The sequence below is a fragment of the Amphiura filiformis genome, chromosome 4 (assembly GCF_039555335.1).
Source record: "Amphiura filiformis chromosome 4, Afil_fr2py, whole genome shotgun sequence".
Taxonomy (NCBI): domain Eukaryota; kingdom Metazoa; phylum Echinodermata; class Ophiuroidea; order Amphilepidida; family Amphiuridae; genus Amphiura; species Amphiura filiformis.
Window position 1 is genome coordinate 52,902,440 of NC_092631.1, and position 13,281 is coordinate 52,915,720.

The window sequence follows — 13,281 nt, forward strand, 5'->3', positions numbered from 1 at the left end:
GATTAATTCTACCTTAGCTGGCACCTTTGTGCAAAACTGATGCATGGGACCCTATGTAGCCAAAAAGTGGCCTCTCTACTATATCTCAAAATTAATATTAGCGACAAATGACTCATTTAGCTTGATCACATCACATTTATCAGCAGCAGCAGGTCAAAGTAGTGCCATATATGTCATCTTTTATTGTAGAAACCCTATATCCCAGTAACAATTCATCTTGTAATACTTACACTATTGAAAGTCAGTTTGATGTTGCCTCGTCCAGTGTAGTGGCTCTCTTATCAGTACTGATGGTGGTGGCAAATTCCTCAAAAGATGTGTTCAATTCTACCGTCATATTTTTATCCTAAATCATGACAGACAAAAGGCCATAAGATTAGATAACCAATTATTTAGGGGTAATAATTATTTCTCAATTATGCTTATTTTTTTCAACAAGGCTGTTTTTGCATTTCCTCTTTTGATGTAGTGCTGTAAAACTTGAAATATTCACTCTTTGTCAACTGTTTGAACTCCTTTTAAAATTCAAAATTTGTTTCATTACGTTGACCAATACGCATGAGCATTTCCTCATTCAAATTTTGTGTCTTATGTATGTTTTGTATGTTTGATTTGAATAAAATAAAATAATGACGTAAAACATATGTACAAAGGGAATATACACTACTCAAAATATTAAAAGGATCAGAATCTGATAATCCTGCTTTTCATTCTTTCTAGCCTGTTCTTATGGTGCCGACCTAAAGGGTTTTTTAGTGAAAAGGGAATTAAGTACTCAGTAATACAAGTGGTCTGCTGCCTAAACATTACTGAATGAAATGAAATAATATTCACCTGATTTTACAACGTTAATCATGTTTTTGAAAAATAATTTTGAAAAAATCTGATCCTTTAAATTTTTTGAGTAGTGTATTTGTGTGTTGTTACTTTTGCTTTAGCTGCCTGGAATGCAAAAGCATGAAAATAAATAAATGTAACACAAAAAAAAAGGTAGTTGAAACCCTAATACCCAAGGATCATTGCAACTTTATAACATGGAGAATATTTTGTATGCAGAGTATATATTTATTCAAAAAATACTGCAAAAATGTCATAATTTACAAACTCACCTTTAAGATGTCTTTTATGATTTTCTTTTCATCATGGAATCTTGATTTCAAGTCTTCCACATAAAATTTGAAGAGGTCTAATGGGGTTGATCCTGTGCAGAAACAAAAAGAAGAAAACACAATGATTAGTAAATATTAGTCTGCAGAGAACATGGTATTTACACAAGCCTGTTCACCTTCAAATGCTACAATGCTGTTAATTGAATCCATCAACAACAATGCTGCAATGTTGAAAACTAAATCCATCAACAAAGCACTTGAGCTGAAAAAACACTCTACATGACTTTCCTAGATGTGAGGCTGAGCAAAGCATTCGATGTAGTCAAAAGATCCTACTTGACGAGCTCCATGAGGCTGGGACTAATGGGGACTTATGGTTAGCTTTCAAGCAGTTATACTCAAAGCCAATGACTTCAGTTAAATGGAATGGATTCATCCCTGCCAATTTTGGAATATAGCAGGGTATCAGACAGGGAGGTGTACCTTCACCTTCTATCTGTAAGGTGTTTTACTAATAGGCTCCTGGACCAACTTAATGAACAACACAGGGGTCATCAGATTGGCACAGGCAAAATTCCTGCTCCCACATGATGGTCCTGTCTAACTTAACCTACTCACACATACACTAACTGCTTTGAACCTAGTCAACAACTATGCAAATGACCACAGATATAAAATCAATGCCACAATCTCTCTCAACGTCAAAGTGCATGCTGACCTGGAAATTGATAGTGAAGTTACACCATACAATGAGGAAACGACCCATCTGGGAATCTGCCAAAACACCAGAAACTCTTGATTTTGACACCAGAATCCAACTATCAAGAAGAACAATGTATGCACTAATGGTTGCAGGGCTCCATGGAAGGAGTGGCCTTGCTCCACATATCACATCTGGTCAAACTATGCTTTACCAAGAATGCTGTATGGTCTCGATGCTATATGTTGCAAGCAGGCTGACATCAACAAGCTTGAAAAGTTTCTCCAGTTTTTGCCTGAATTATCTGCCCTTGCCAATATCTATGGTCTGTTAGGTGCAAAACAAGTTGAAGCCAGTGTAGATACTGCCATGCTTTCTCTATTTGGAAGCATAACCAGAGCCATGAAAAGCACTGAAAGAGAACTTGCAATTAGACAACTTGCCAGCATTGGCATCAAATCCTTCAACATCAGGTCATGGTTCATGAAAGTAAGAGAGTTGCTTAACAAATACCAATTGCCATTCAGTTTTGATGTCATTGCTAAACCCCAGTGCTGTATGGAATGATAATGTACGCAGTGAAACTCAGGTGAAATAGTCGTCTCAGAAGCATATCAATATAAAAAAATGTCAAATAACACATCCACATCAAGTTTGGACAACCATCTCTACGAATGCCAGTGATGTAACCCATACCAGCATCAAAGTCAGACTTCTTACTAACACATGTGCTTCAGTGTAATCAAGCCAAGCTCAACCAACATGAGACAAATGACACATGTCTGCTGTGTTGAATGCTGAATGCTGGTAGTCGTGCTGATCGGACGTGCTAATTAGTCTCTCTACGCAAGCATGTGAATCGATTTAAGCTAACTGACCAACACAGTGTGAACAAGAACCTGAAGATCGATGACACTTCCTAATCAGATGTACAGAACTTGACCAGCAGAGATTCTACTACCGGAACTAGCTTATGCAAGAGTTATACAAGATCTGTCCCCAAGATGAAGTTGATGTGGTCTTCAGCACCCACAACCTGCTGCTGCAGCTCATTCTTGACTGTTCCCAACCAGTGATCAGCAATGTTCTGAGTTTCACTTTCCTGAAGTTGTGGAACCTATCAGCAGAAAATTGTGTTTTGCGCTCCATAGACAACTCTGTACTTTCATGGAGAATTTGCTTCATCTTAAGCTGTATTTAATCTTATTGTACATGTAGCTTTGGGGATCTGTGATCCACTATTTCCCAACTTGACTCTGTTCAATGTATTTTCATCTGTATTTGAATATATCTTGATCGATGATGTAATGTTTTAGCCTGATGATCACCATCAAACCTGAAATTCTGGGTAGCAATAATGCGATTATTGTTTATTTCATGTGTTGAACTGATTTATATATCTTCATGTATGTAGGTTATTTCATTATTATTGTGATTATAAATGTTTCTCATACATGTATTTATTGTATATCATTATGTAGTATCCTTATAATGTGTGCCCTCATATATGTTTTACACTTTTATGGCGGCTTAGTTATATGCAGTTTTGGCAATTACAGTAATGCATGCTCCTAGCAAGGACATTCACAAACTCCCAACTATGCAAGACTCTTTTACCACGGCTGCTTTACTTTTTCTGGACCTTATGTTGCTTGGATGCATATGGTGTGCGTAACTTTTGTGCTCATGTTGGTGGTGGTCATCAAACTAAATTGTAGCTGCTGTGATACTGGATGATCTACATGTAATTCACACTATCTTAGCAGGAAACATGATAATTCCAATCAGTTTCAATAGCATCCAATAAGTATGCATAATGCATATTACTATGCGAAGAAAATTGCAACTTGGAGTAAACTTTAATCCATGTAGTAATACAATATTATCAGAGCAATTACCTATCTGCAATTCCTAGCTAATTCTAAAATCACATAGACATGGGATAGAGTTCACCTCCCATCCATTTAGAACTAATTGCATTTAGCCTTACCTGGGTTTCCAAGCATGTTGTCAAATCTAGGATCACTACTAACAACTGGATATAAATTCATCCATAATGACATGGAATGCAGCTGGCCCCTCTCATGTAACTCATCAAGTAAAACCTGCATAGGCAAACAAAAGGAGAGAAAAATTGTAAGAAACAGAAAAACAACATAAATATAACTAATAACCACCTTTAATTATTGTACCCCTTCTTTCAAGTTCTCTGTTAAACGCTATCATCATTTTGACATGTTTATGGCACCGCATCCAATTGGTTTCATCTTGGGATAAACCGTCCATGCTGCATTGCCACCTGTTATTAATGAATTGCTATCAACTAATTAAGTTTGAATGGTAAAATTGTATTGATTAATACACTGCATGCAAAGATCACATGTTTGGACAATTAACAACAGTTAATTGCCATATTAGTACTAGGTATCGACCAAGCATCCATTGGTGGTCAATCCCTAAATCAAACCAATTTAGATGTAATGCCCAATTCCCTATGTTTAAAACATACCTAACCCTTGCTATACTTAAATTCCTGCTCAATCGACTTGTTACATCTTGATCCTTTGCACGGATCTGACATCTGGCTCCTAAAACAAGGTTCTCCCTGCAAACACAGGCACAAATGTTTGTGCTTTTACGCAGTAACTGCGCATGCGTAGGAAAGGTGTACGCACACGCACCACTCACTTTGTTGGTAGAACCTCGTTTTGAGATGACTGGGCAAAGGGTAAATATCATCATCGAGATATAAGTGCGTTAGTATCATAGACCAGACGGGGAAGTCCTCTTTTGGTCTATGCACCAGCGGACTCCGCTTTTCACCACAGGATTGTGGGTTCGAGGCTCAGCAGGACCAAGTGACTCAAAGATAACACAGGATACTTTGATGAATTTACACCTGATGGCTGGGCGGTTTTTGACAATATCAATAGGGAGTTGACACCTACCAAGAAGCCTTCCCTAGATTTCCTGAATCCTCTCTTTTGTTGCATTTGCTGTCTGTCCCTCTCATCATCTTCATCTTTCTCTAAATGGCGAATATGTTCTTCAAAGCAAATTAATGCGTCCTCCTTGTCCATACCTGTAACAAAAAAAATATATATATTTCTTACTTGAATTATGATACACTAAATGATTGTTTTTGAAAACACATGATAGAAAAATTCCAGTCAGACCTATGACTTTTTGCACCAATTACATGTTATAAAACAAGTAAATAAAAATTCAGACCTGGTCTTCCACAGGGTGGTCTAAGACAACCAAGCAAGTAATTTTTTTAAGCCCAAGATACTTACTCATAAGTTCCTCATCATCGGCAAAGGTTGGATTTTCCATCAAGAACTGTTGACACTCTGACCACGTCGTCTTGTACGTCACATCTGTCATGTTATCCAAGATATTGTTCATAGCTTCTATATTACGCTTCCTCAATGCTTTTGACTCTTCTTTCTCTTTCTTAGCTAGAAAGAAGATGACGTCTTCGTAGAGGTCCTTACGTTCACGTTCTGGAACGGCTTTCCATTCTTCTTCATTTTCAAATAAGGTTTCTGCTTTCCTGTTGATGTCAAAGAAGCATTTGATGATTTTAAACTGGTTGGTTTTAAAAAACAATATTTGTTTTTTGTCATGATGAAGTCAAAGCAAACTTTAACAAAAGTTTTACAACTTGAATTCCATCTTTGATTTTGACTTAGAGGAACTGTGTGAGAGTTCATCACACACATACCCTCAATAAACATTTTCAAAGTCCACACATGTATGTTAATACTTGTCCATACACTAAGTCCACACATGTATGTAATACTTGTCCATACACTAATAACTACCTGAAATAGTTCAGCTTAAATCAATGTCCTTCATGTAACAAATCATGATTAGTTTATTAAAGTTTGGATCCGGAACTTAAATATTACCAATACAGATCAATAACACATAAGGTTAGGTCTCCAGTTTTCAGTTTGATAGATTTTTGCCTCTAAATTATTGCTCAATACGCTCTCTGAATATCCAATCTATCAAAACAAGGCAATGTTTTCTCATTTGATATTTTCGCCATATCTGACACAATCCCTTTAATCTATTCATTCTGCTAAATTCAAACCTGTTAAAATACTCCTGAGATTGCAATTGTTTACCTACCTGTATCTGACATTAGATGTCATTTTGTCATGTGTTTCTAGGAACTGTTGTAGGTCTTCTTTTGCTTTCTTAGCTTGGATACGTTGCTCCTCCTGTAAGAAAATTCAATCAAAACATTGTTTTTAATTTTTTTTTAGATCTTTGTTCTTTGTACTTATTTCATTACATACCCTTTCTTCTTTAGAACTTTATACTTATTTCATTGAGTATGTGATCACAAGTTTGGAGTGACTATCAGAGAACAAGACTTAATATCTTTAGTTTCATTACGTACCCTTTCTTCCTTAGATCTTTGTACTTTGTAGTTGTTGAACACCTGCTTCTTCTCACTCAGTTTACTTAATGCTCTGAAAAGTAACAAATATATCACAAAATGAATCAACAATGCATAATTTATAAATACCCAAATACAATGTATATCAAATCATATCAAATAAAAATCCTTTTATTTTGCTTGATATGTAGGAAGTGGGATACGCCGAACCAGGGTTATGACCCAGAAACTGAAACACTGTTGTAAATCTTCTTTGATATACATTTGTAGGATCACAGATCAGGGGTCCATTTCACTAACATTTATGATGCTTGATATGTCTCAAAATCCATCCGTAACTCTTCCGACACCTGCACTAAAATGATTTACAATCAGTTCTCTTCGTAACTAATAGGGATTTACTACAGGGATCCTTTTCATACAATTACGACTAGTAAAATAGTATTCGTAACTTGCGTCTGTTTACCTGAGTTCCGAAAGGTTAAAAATTGAGTGAAATACACCACTGATTATATTACTTTTACAACATATCTACACATTGATGATATTACTTACTTGTATCTGGGGTCGTTAACAATAAGTCTCATGGCAGCATCCCATGTGGCATTGCAAGGCACATCCTAATTTGAAAAGGAAAAAAGCAAATACATTACTCATCAACACCAGCAGGGATACTTATGCTTGGTAGGCACTCTTTTTGGCTGAAATGTCCTTTTTTATATAATAGTACCAAATAAAAGTTAATGAGCAATAGCACAAAAAAAACCTTATTGTTCAAAAGTGACCATCCCTATATTGCAGAACTTTTTCAAATTGCCATTTTTGCTTGCTATGAAAGATAGCAATTTGTGTTTTTGATATCTGCATGTTTTAGTACGAGGATAGGTAGGTCCAATATTTTGAGTAGTAGATGCCGGCTCCGGTGGATAATATTTACCTTTTCTTTGAGTAGTTTCTTGAAAGCATCCTTAGCTTCTTCTTTTGTGTTGTACACGATTTCTTTCACCTCTGGGCTTTCTGGTCTTGACTCTGTAGCACTAGATATGGAAATAAAAAACATAGTATAATGAACTTTCTAACACAAATCTCAACATGATTAAAAAGAAGTAACTGAAAAGCAAAAAATTTATAAACTATCATAACTTATGAATATTTATAATTTGATGTGCATCCGGACACTCATGATAATTTCTAGTGGTAATTGGGGACGTACAAGACAAACTCATACCACTTCTTGTCCATCAACTTGGCGATTTTCAAATGTTTCCTTTAGATTTTGTAAGCCAAAATATAGCGTTAAGTGGGTTAGCCTATTTATTACTCACACGTTTTTTACTGGGCCTTCAAATGGGCTATTCCACTTAATCCATACACCCCCTATGGAAGACATGACATTAAACTCCCGCATAGAGGTGCAAATTTCAAATGGAGTCAACCATTCAAGTAACCCCATTTGAAATTCACACTCCTGTGTGGAAGAATAAGGACATGCCTTCCATAGAGGGTGTATGGATTTCAACTGGAATAGCCCAAAGCACATTTCTGGCTCTTTTGTCAAGAGAGATTGACATACCAGCATAGGTGATGAGTGGATGTCCAGGCCAATCAACCAAGGTGAATTGCTCAGCTTATAATTAGCGAAAAAAGTGAGACTCATAACATTGTGTATTGATATAGAATGGTATGCACACACAATGAATGACTGGTGCGAGCTTATGTGAATTTACACGAACGTAAGTTAGGACTTTACTGACGTGCACAGTTAGTAACAAAAACAAATTATTTTTGCCAATTATAAGCCGAGCAAACTTAAGCCTGTGATGAAATTGAACTATCCTCCTTTAACAATACATACAACACTATAACACACTGAAAAATAATACAACCAACCATCACCACTATTAATGGTCATCGTCATCACCATCATTCTCTTCATTATGACGATGCTACCATCTTCATCACCCTCCTCCTGTACTCACCTTTCATCGTCTGTCTTGGGTGTGTTTTCAGCTGTACTGGCAGCAGCAGCAGCGGCTTGTGCTGCTGCTATAAATGGCATGACTCCGCCAGGAACCGCACCGGGAACCGCACCAGGAACCACACCAGGGGCTACTATGCCTGGAGCTGCAGCTGCTGCTGGTATTGGGCTGATACCATCAATATTAGGAGAATCTTGATTGCTTGATATCGCTTGCATCAGGACTTGAGCAACCTGGGTCAAATACAATATCAGAACAATGTGAGTTTGACATCAAATGAAACAACACAAATAAACAAAAGTTTACATAGTCCACAAACTGTTTAATTACAAATATGGATATTTATCTAAGTATGCGTAAGCCTCTTCCTCTGTTTGTATGATTATATAAGGCTGGCGGGTAAGCATCATTAATTGATCTCGTACACTGGTATGTAATGTGTTGTTTGTACTGTTCACCCTTGACTGCTCATATCCATAAGTTCCAGACTTGAGTCCTGTTTATCAGGGACAGTCTGTGCTCAGTGGTAGAGCGCTCGCCCGACAAGCGAGAGGTCTGGGGTTCAAGTTTTTACTCTCGTATATCTGCCTATGCATGTTATGTTTCCATTTGTAAATTCATATTTAATTGTGCTAGTGTGCGATGCGTAATTCTTCTTTCCCCTGTATATTGATATATTAAGAATAACGATTAAGCATCATTAATTTGATCTTGTGCACTAGTTTGTAATGTTTGAATGTTTCCATGTTCCAGTGTATGATGCATAAGCCTCTTCCTCTGTTTGTATGATTATATTAGGCTGGCGGGTAAGCATCATTAATTGATCTCGTACACTGGTATGTAATGTGTTGTTTGTACTGTTCACCCTTGACTGCTCATATCCATAAGTACCAGACTTGAGTCCTGTTTATCAGGGACAGTCTGTGTAGCTCAGTGGTAGAGCGCTCGCCCGACAAGCGAGAGGTCTGGGGTTCAAGTCTCCGCACAGGCAGGTATGTCCGGAGTTTTTACTCTGGTATATCTGCCTATGCATGTTATGTTTCCATTTGTAAATTCATGTTTAATTGTGCTAGTGTGCGATGCGTAATTCTTCTTTCCCCTGTATATCTATATAGTGTCTATTACATACATCAGCATTCAGTTTGAGTGGGTTAACGTGTCAACATTATACACCCTTCAGAAGGAAGAATAACAGCTGTTTTGTGAAAAAAAGTTTGTTTGTACTTTGTACTTTCATAATGCCCATGCAATGTTGAGTTACATTACCAACACTTAAAGGCCCATTCAGTGATTTGCTCATCCGGACGATCGTAAAAATCATCAAAATTCAGATTTTGGTACCTTTGTAATTGGCATAGATGTGCTAACATAGCCTGCTAGTGGTTCGGTCGAAAGCCGTGTATTTTAGACAAAATAAAGCATTTGCATGATTCTGGACTTTTGATACTGACAGTACAAAAGTCCGACTCGAGATCGAAAGAAGCTCACTCTCCACGTACTAACACGCTGCTATGTATTGTTTCTACTACTTATTACATCAGTAGCTACTATTTTAAACAAAATACACAATTTTAACAGCTTTTAACTGTTTTTCATATTTGAATTGACCGTTAGTTTGCCTCGGTGACCTTTAATTGCTGATTTTGTTTTCTACTACAAAAATTAAGCGTCTGTTTTAAATCAATTTAGACTCTACTTCCCCCGTGTTAGAAACACTGGACCAGGAAGTTTTTCCAGTCGATTGGTGGCGCACTGTACGAAAATCTCGATTTTCTCGAGTCGATCTGAGTTGAAGTAGAAAACCTTTCTAAAACTTCTGTTTTTAGACTAATTTGTCGATGTATTCAGGGAAAAGTGGTTTAATGAAATTCTGTAGACTTATTCTTTATTTCTAAGCAACTCTGACAAATTTCCATTTTTTTTAATGTTCCTGTGAAATCACTGAAAGGGCCTTTAAACATTATCTTCTTAATCAGTTAAACTGATGGAGCATTATGCCCAAATAGTTTTTAAGACCTTTAATTAACCCTTTTATAAACAGAACCCTTACCCCTCCAGCTGTAGCACCCGTCTGTGCAGCTGCCTGTGTTGCAACAGCACCTGCCGCTGCTGAATCTTGATTGGCTGCGGCCTGCTTGGGCGCACCAAAGGTCAAAGGTTGATCATTACTCTCCGGTTTAGGCTGGTTGCTTTCTGCTGGTGCATCTGCGCTGTCTCCAGCCTCCACTGGAGCATCTTCCGAGGTCTGGGGTGGTGCGTCTTCGCCTTCGTCATCATCGTCCGATTCATCTTCCATGGCAGGGATCCTACAAAACAGAAAATCATAGTAGCTCTATTAGTATTGGTAACTGAAACCAGAAAATATCAAATGGATCTTCTAATTTTATATAATTTATGGCTATAATTTTAGCAACAACAACAACAACAACAACAACAACAACAACAACAACAACAACAACAACAACAACAACAACAGGTAATGAATGTTTTGAGTCAACAAAAAACAACAACAACAACAACAACAACAACAACAACAACAACAACAACAACAACAACAACAACAACAACAACAACAACAACAACACAAGGTAATGAATGTTTTGAGTCATCCAGTAGTATAAAATAGACAAAAATATGAATCAAATTCTGGACTCACGTTCACCAGATCTTCATCAGACAGCGCAGAGACTTGACTGATGGTTTGGTCACATGATGTGCATCTGTAAGTACATTTTGAGTGCTGGCTGCTCAACTCTTTCCCGGATGGATTCTACTGAGAGGCGAGTGAAAGAATCCATCCGGGAAAGAGCTGAGCAGCCAGCACTCAATAAGAAGGGGGCCTCCGTTTCCTGCTATCACACGCCTGGGACCCCACCGTGAAACCACTTCCTCGCCTATTACCATCACGTGACCAAACCATCAGTCAAGTCTCTGCACAGTCTCAAGAAGACACGGTGAACGGTAAACTAGTTAATAACACAAGAATTAATCAATCAATAACAATGTATAGTTATTCTAACTAATATTATCATCCAAAGGCTAATCCCCTTACCAAACAAGCTAAACCTTAGCTAAACAAAGTATAATTTAAGGTGCAGACTTTTGCGCTATTGCATTATTTTCACCAAAAACTGCATTTTTTGATGTCTATTGCATTTTTCCATGTCCACTGCACTTAATAGTAGAATTGTTATATAAGGAACTCATATTTTTGCATCAAAATGTACTTACAGATGCAATTGCATGCCATATTTACCGACAAAATCATGACAACATGCCGTGATATGGGCACGGGATATTCTGAACTTGAAACAAAAGTAACCCAAACAGACAAGAAATTTATTTCCCATTTTAGCCTATTTTTAAAAGCTTATCACATTTTTTAGAAACCACTGGTTTGTTTTTTGCTTTCATAAACTGCGCAAAAGTCTGATCCTTAGTGAAATTGTTTCACATTTACAAAAAGCTTTTGTCAAATGGCAACAAGGTGTGTTCAAGGTGTGTAAACTTACTTGTCCAGTCCCTTATCTGCAATCAAGCCTGTAAAAGAAAGTAGAAAATAGCGTGAATTAACATCAGTTATTCAACAACAAGGTATGGTCTATATACAAGTAAAGTAACTAATTTATCGTTAAAACCGATTCTGATGTTTGTGATTAAAACAAGGTATCCATGTCTCAATGTTGAAAATTCAGGTAACAAAGAATTGCACAATCTCTGGACCTGTTAAAATGTTTTGCCAAATCTTTTTAAAGGTCCGTTCATACTACACCGCAATTGCTTTGCGATGCGTTGCCGATATATCAATTACTTTTTGTCGCAACTCATCGCATTTCCAAGTTTAAAATGTAATTAACTTTATTGCGATACCGCAATGCAGTATTTTGCAGTACCATGCAGTGCAACAACACAATGCATCACAACAGGGTTAGCGCTAGGTATTTTTGCTCAAAATAGAGTTCGGACCCCCTGTTTTTAAATTTTCTGCAAGTTCAGGGGTCCCTGCAGACCCCTAGTTTTTCAATCTAGTGCAATTGCAGACATACTATTTATGCTGCATTTGTACAACTCGGACTCGCCAAACTCTACTCCGGACCCCCTACTTTTTAATTTTCTGCAAGTTCGGGGGTCCCTGCGGACACTGGAGTGTTTAGTTTTAGCGCTACCCCTGCATCACAAAGCAATTGCAGCATAGTATGAATGGACCTTAAGTGTTAGTCCACGCGTATACATGCATGACCTCAAGCATGTGCAAAATAATAAGCACTCGACAGTAAGTAGTATGCCTAATTTGTAAAAAGGCCAAATATTTTAGTACACTTCAACCAGTTTGATTGTTTGGAATTTTGTTCAAGCATGGAAATTATCAGCATATTAACATCATCATTTGTTTTAGATAAAGATATTTGAATTATGGTAAGGAGTAGGGTTTGGCTTTCGGGCTAGACTTGGGAAAGGATTTAGGATTAGGGCTAAGTGCTAATGTTAGATGTTATGGTATTCTGCACTTAATTATTTCATATAATCTACCTTTGACATCCTCTAGCTCCTTTGGGATAGACCATTTTGACTCTTTAGTCTCATTGTTATGGTAGTACACTTTCCCTGCATCTGATTTAAACTCCTTCCAGGGACACTTGGATAAAAGCATCTGGTGAAGAAACAAAATTAATTGATATCTTAGCTGAAAAAGATATGGGACACTGATCTGTTAGCTGTAAATAAAATGATATGGGATAAATATTGCACACTTTTTCATGCTCCTTGATCAATAGAATGGAAAGTTAATAATAGATCATCCCATATTGAGATGGTGTTAAATCTTGGAAATGAGGCAGAGTGTATCTTTAGTCCATTTGGATTCCTAGAGAGTGATGTAAGTGTGTGCTCCAGTGTGTGTAGTGTGCGTAGTATTAAATTGTGTGTATTGAAACAAAGGCTGTTCAACTGTAAACGCATGAAGTAACTCATCTGGAAGAAGCCAAATGGACCATAGAACAATGTCAGCTAGGAAGTCACAGTTGTACATCATGCCTTTATATCTGAGGAACCTGAGGTCTAACCAATTTCATCTGTTAC

General features: G+C 37.2%; 1 protein-coding gene across 1 annotated transcript in view; it reads right to left on the minus strand.

Moving 5' to 3' along the window:
* The window catches only part of LOC140151060 (pre-mRNA-processing factor 40 homolog B-like), a 44,525-nt gene that overhangs the window by 15,614 nt on the left and 15,630 nt on the right, over positions 1–13,281 (minus strand). Inside the window, 14 exon segments of the mRNA XM_072173258.1 lie at positions 231–259; positions 262–346; positions 1,110–1,201; positions 3,800–3,914; positions 4,758–4,891; positions 5,106–5,365; positions 5,950–6,041; positions 6,224–6,296; positions 6,779–6,843; positions 7,161–7,260; positions 8,203–8,435; positions 10,253–10,508; positions 11,715–11,742; positions 12,733–12,853. Coding sequence (XP_072029359.1) covers positions 231–259; positions 262–346; positions 1,110–1,201; positions 3,800–3,914; positions 4,758–4,891; positions 5,106–5,365; positions 5,950–6,041; positions 6,224–6,296; positions 6,779–6,843; positions 7,161–7,260; positions 8,203–8,435; positions 10,253–10,508; positions 11,715–11,742; positions 12,733–12,853 — 1,683 coding nt within the window.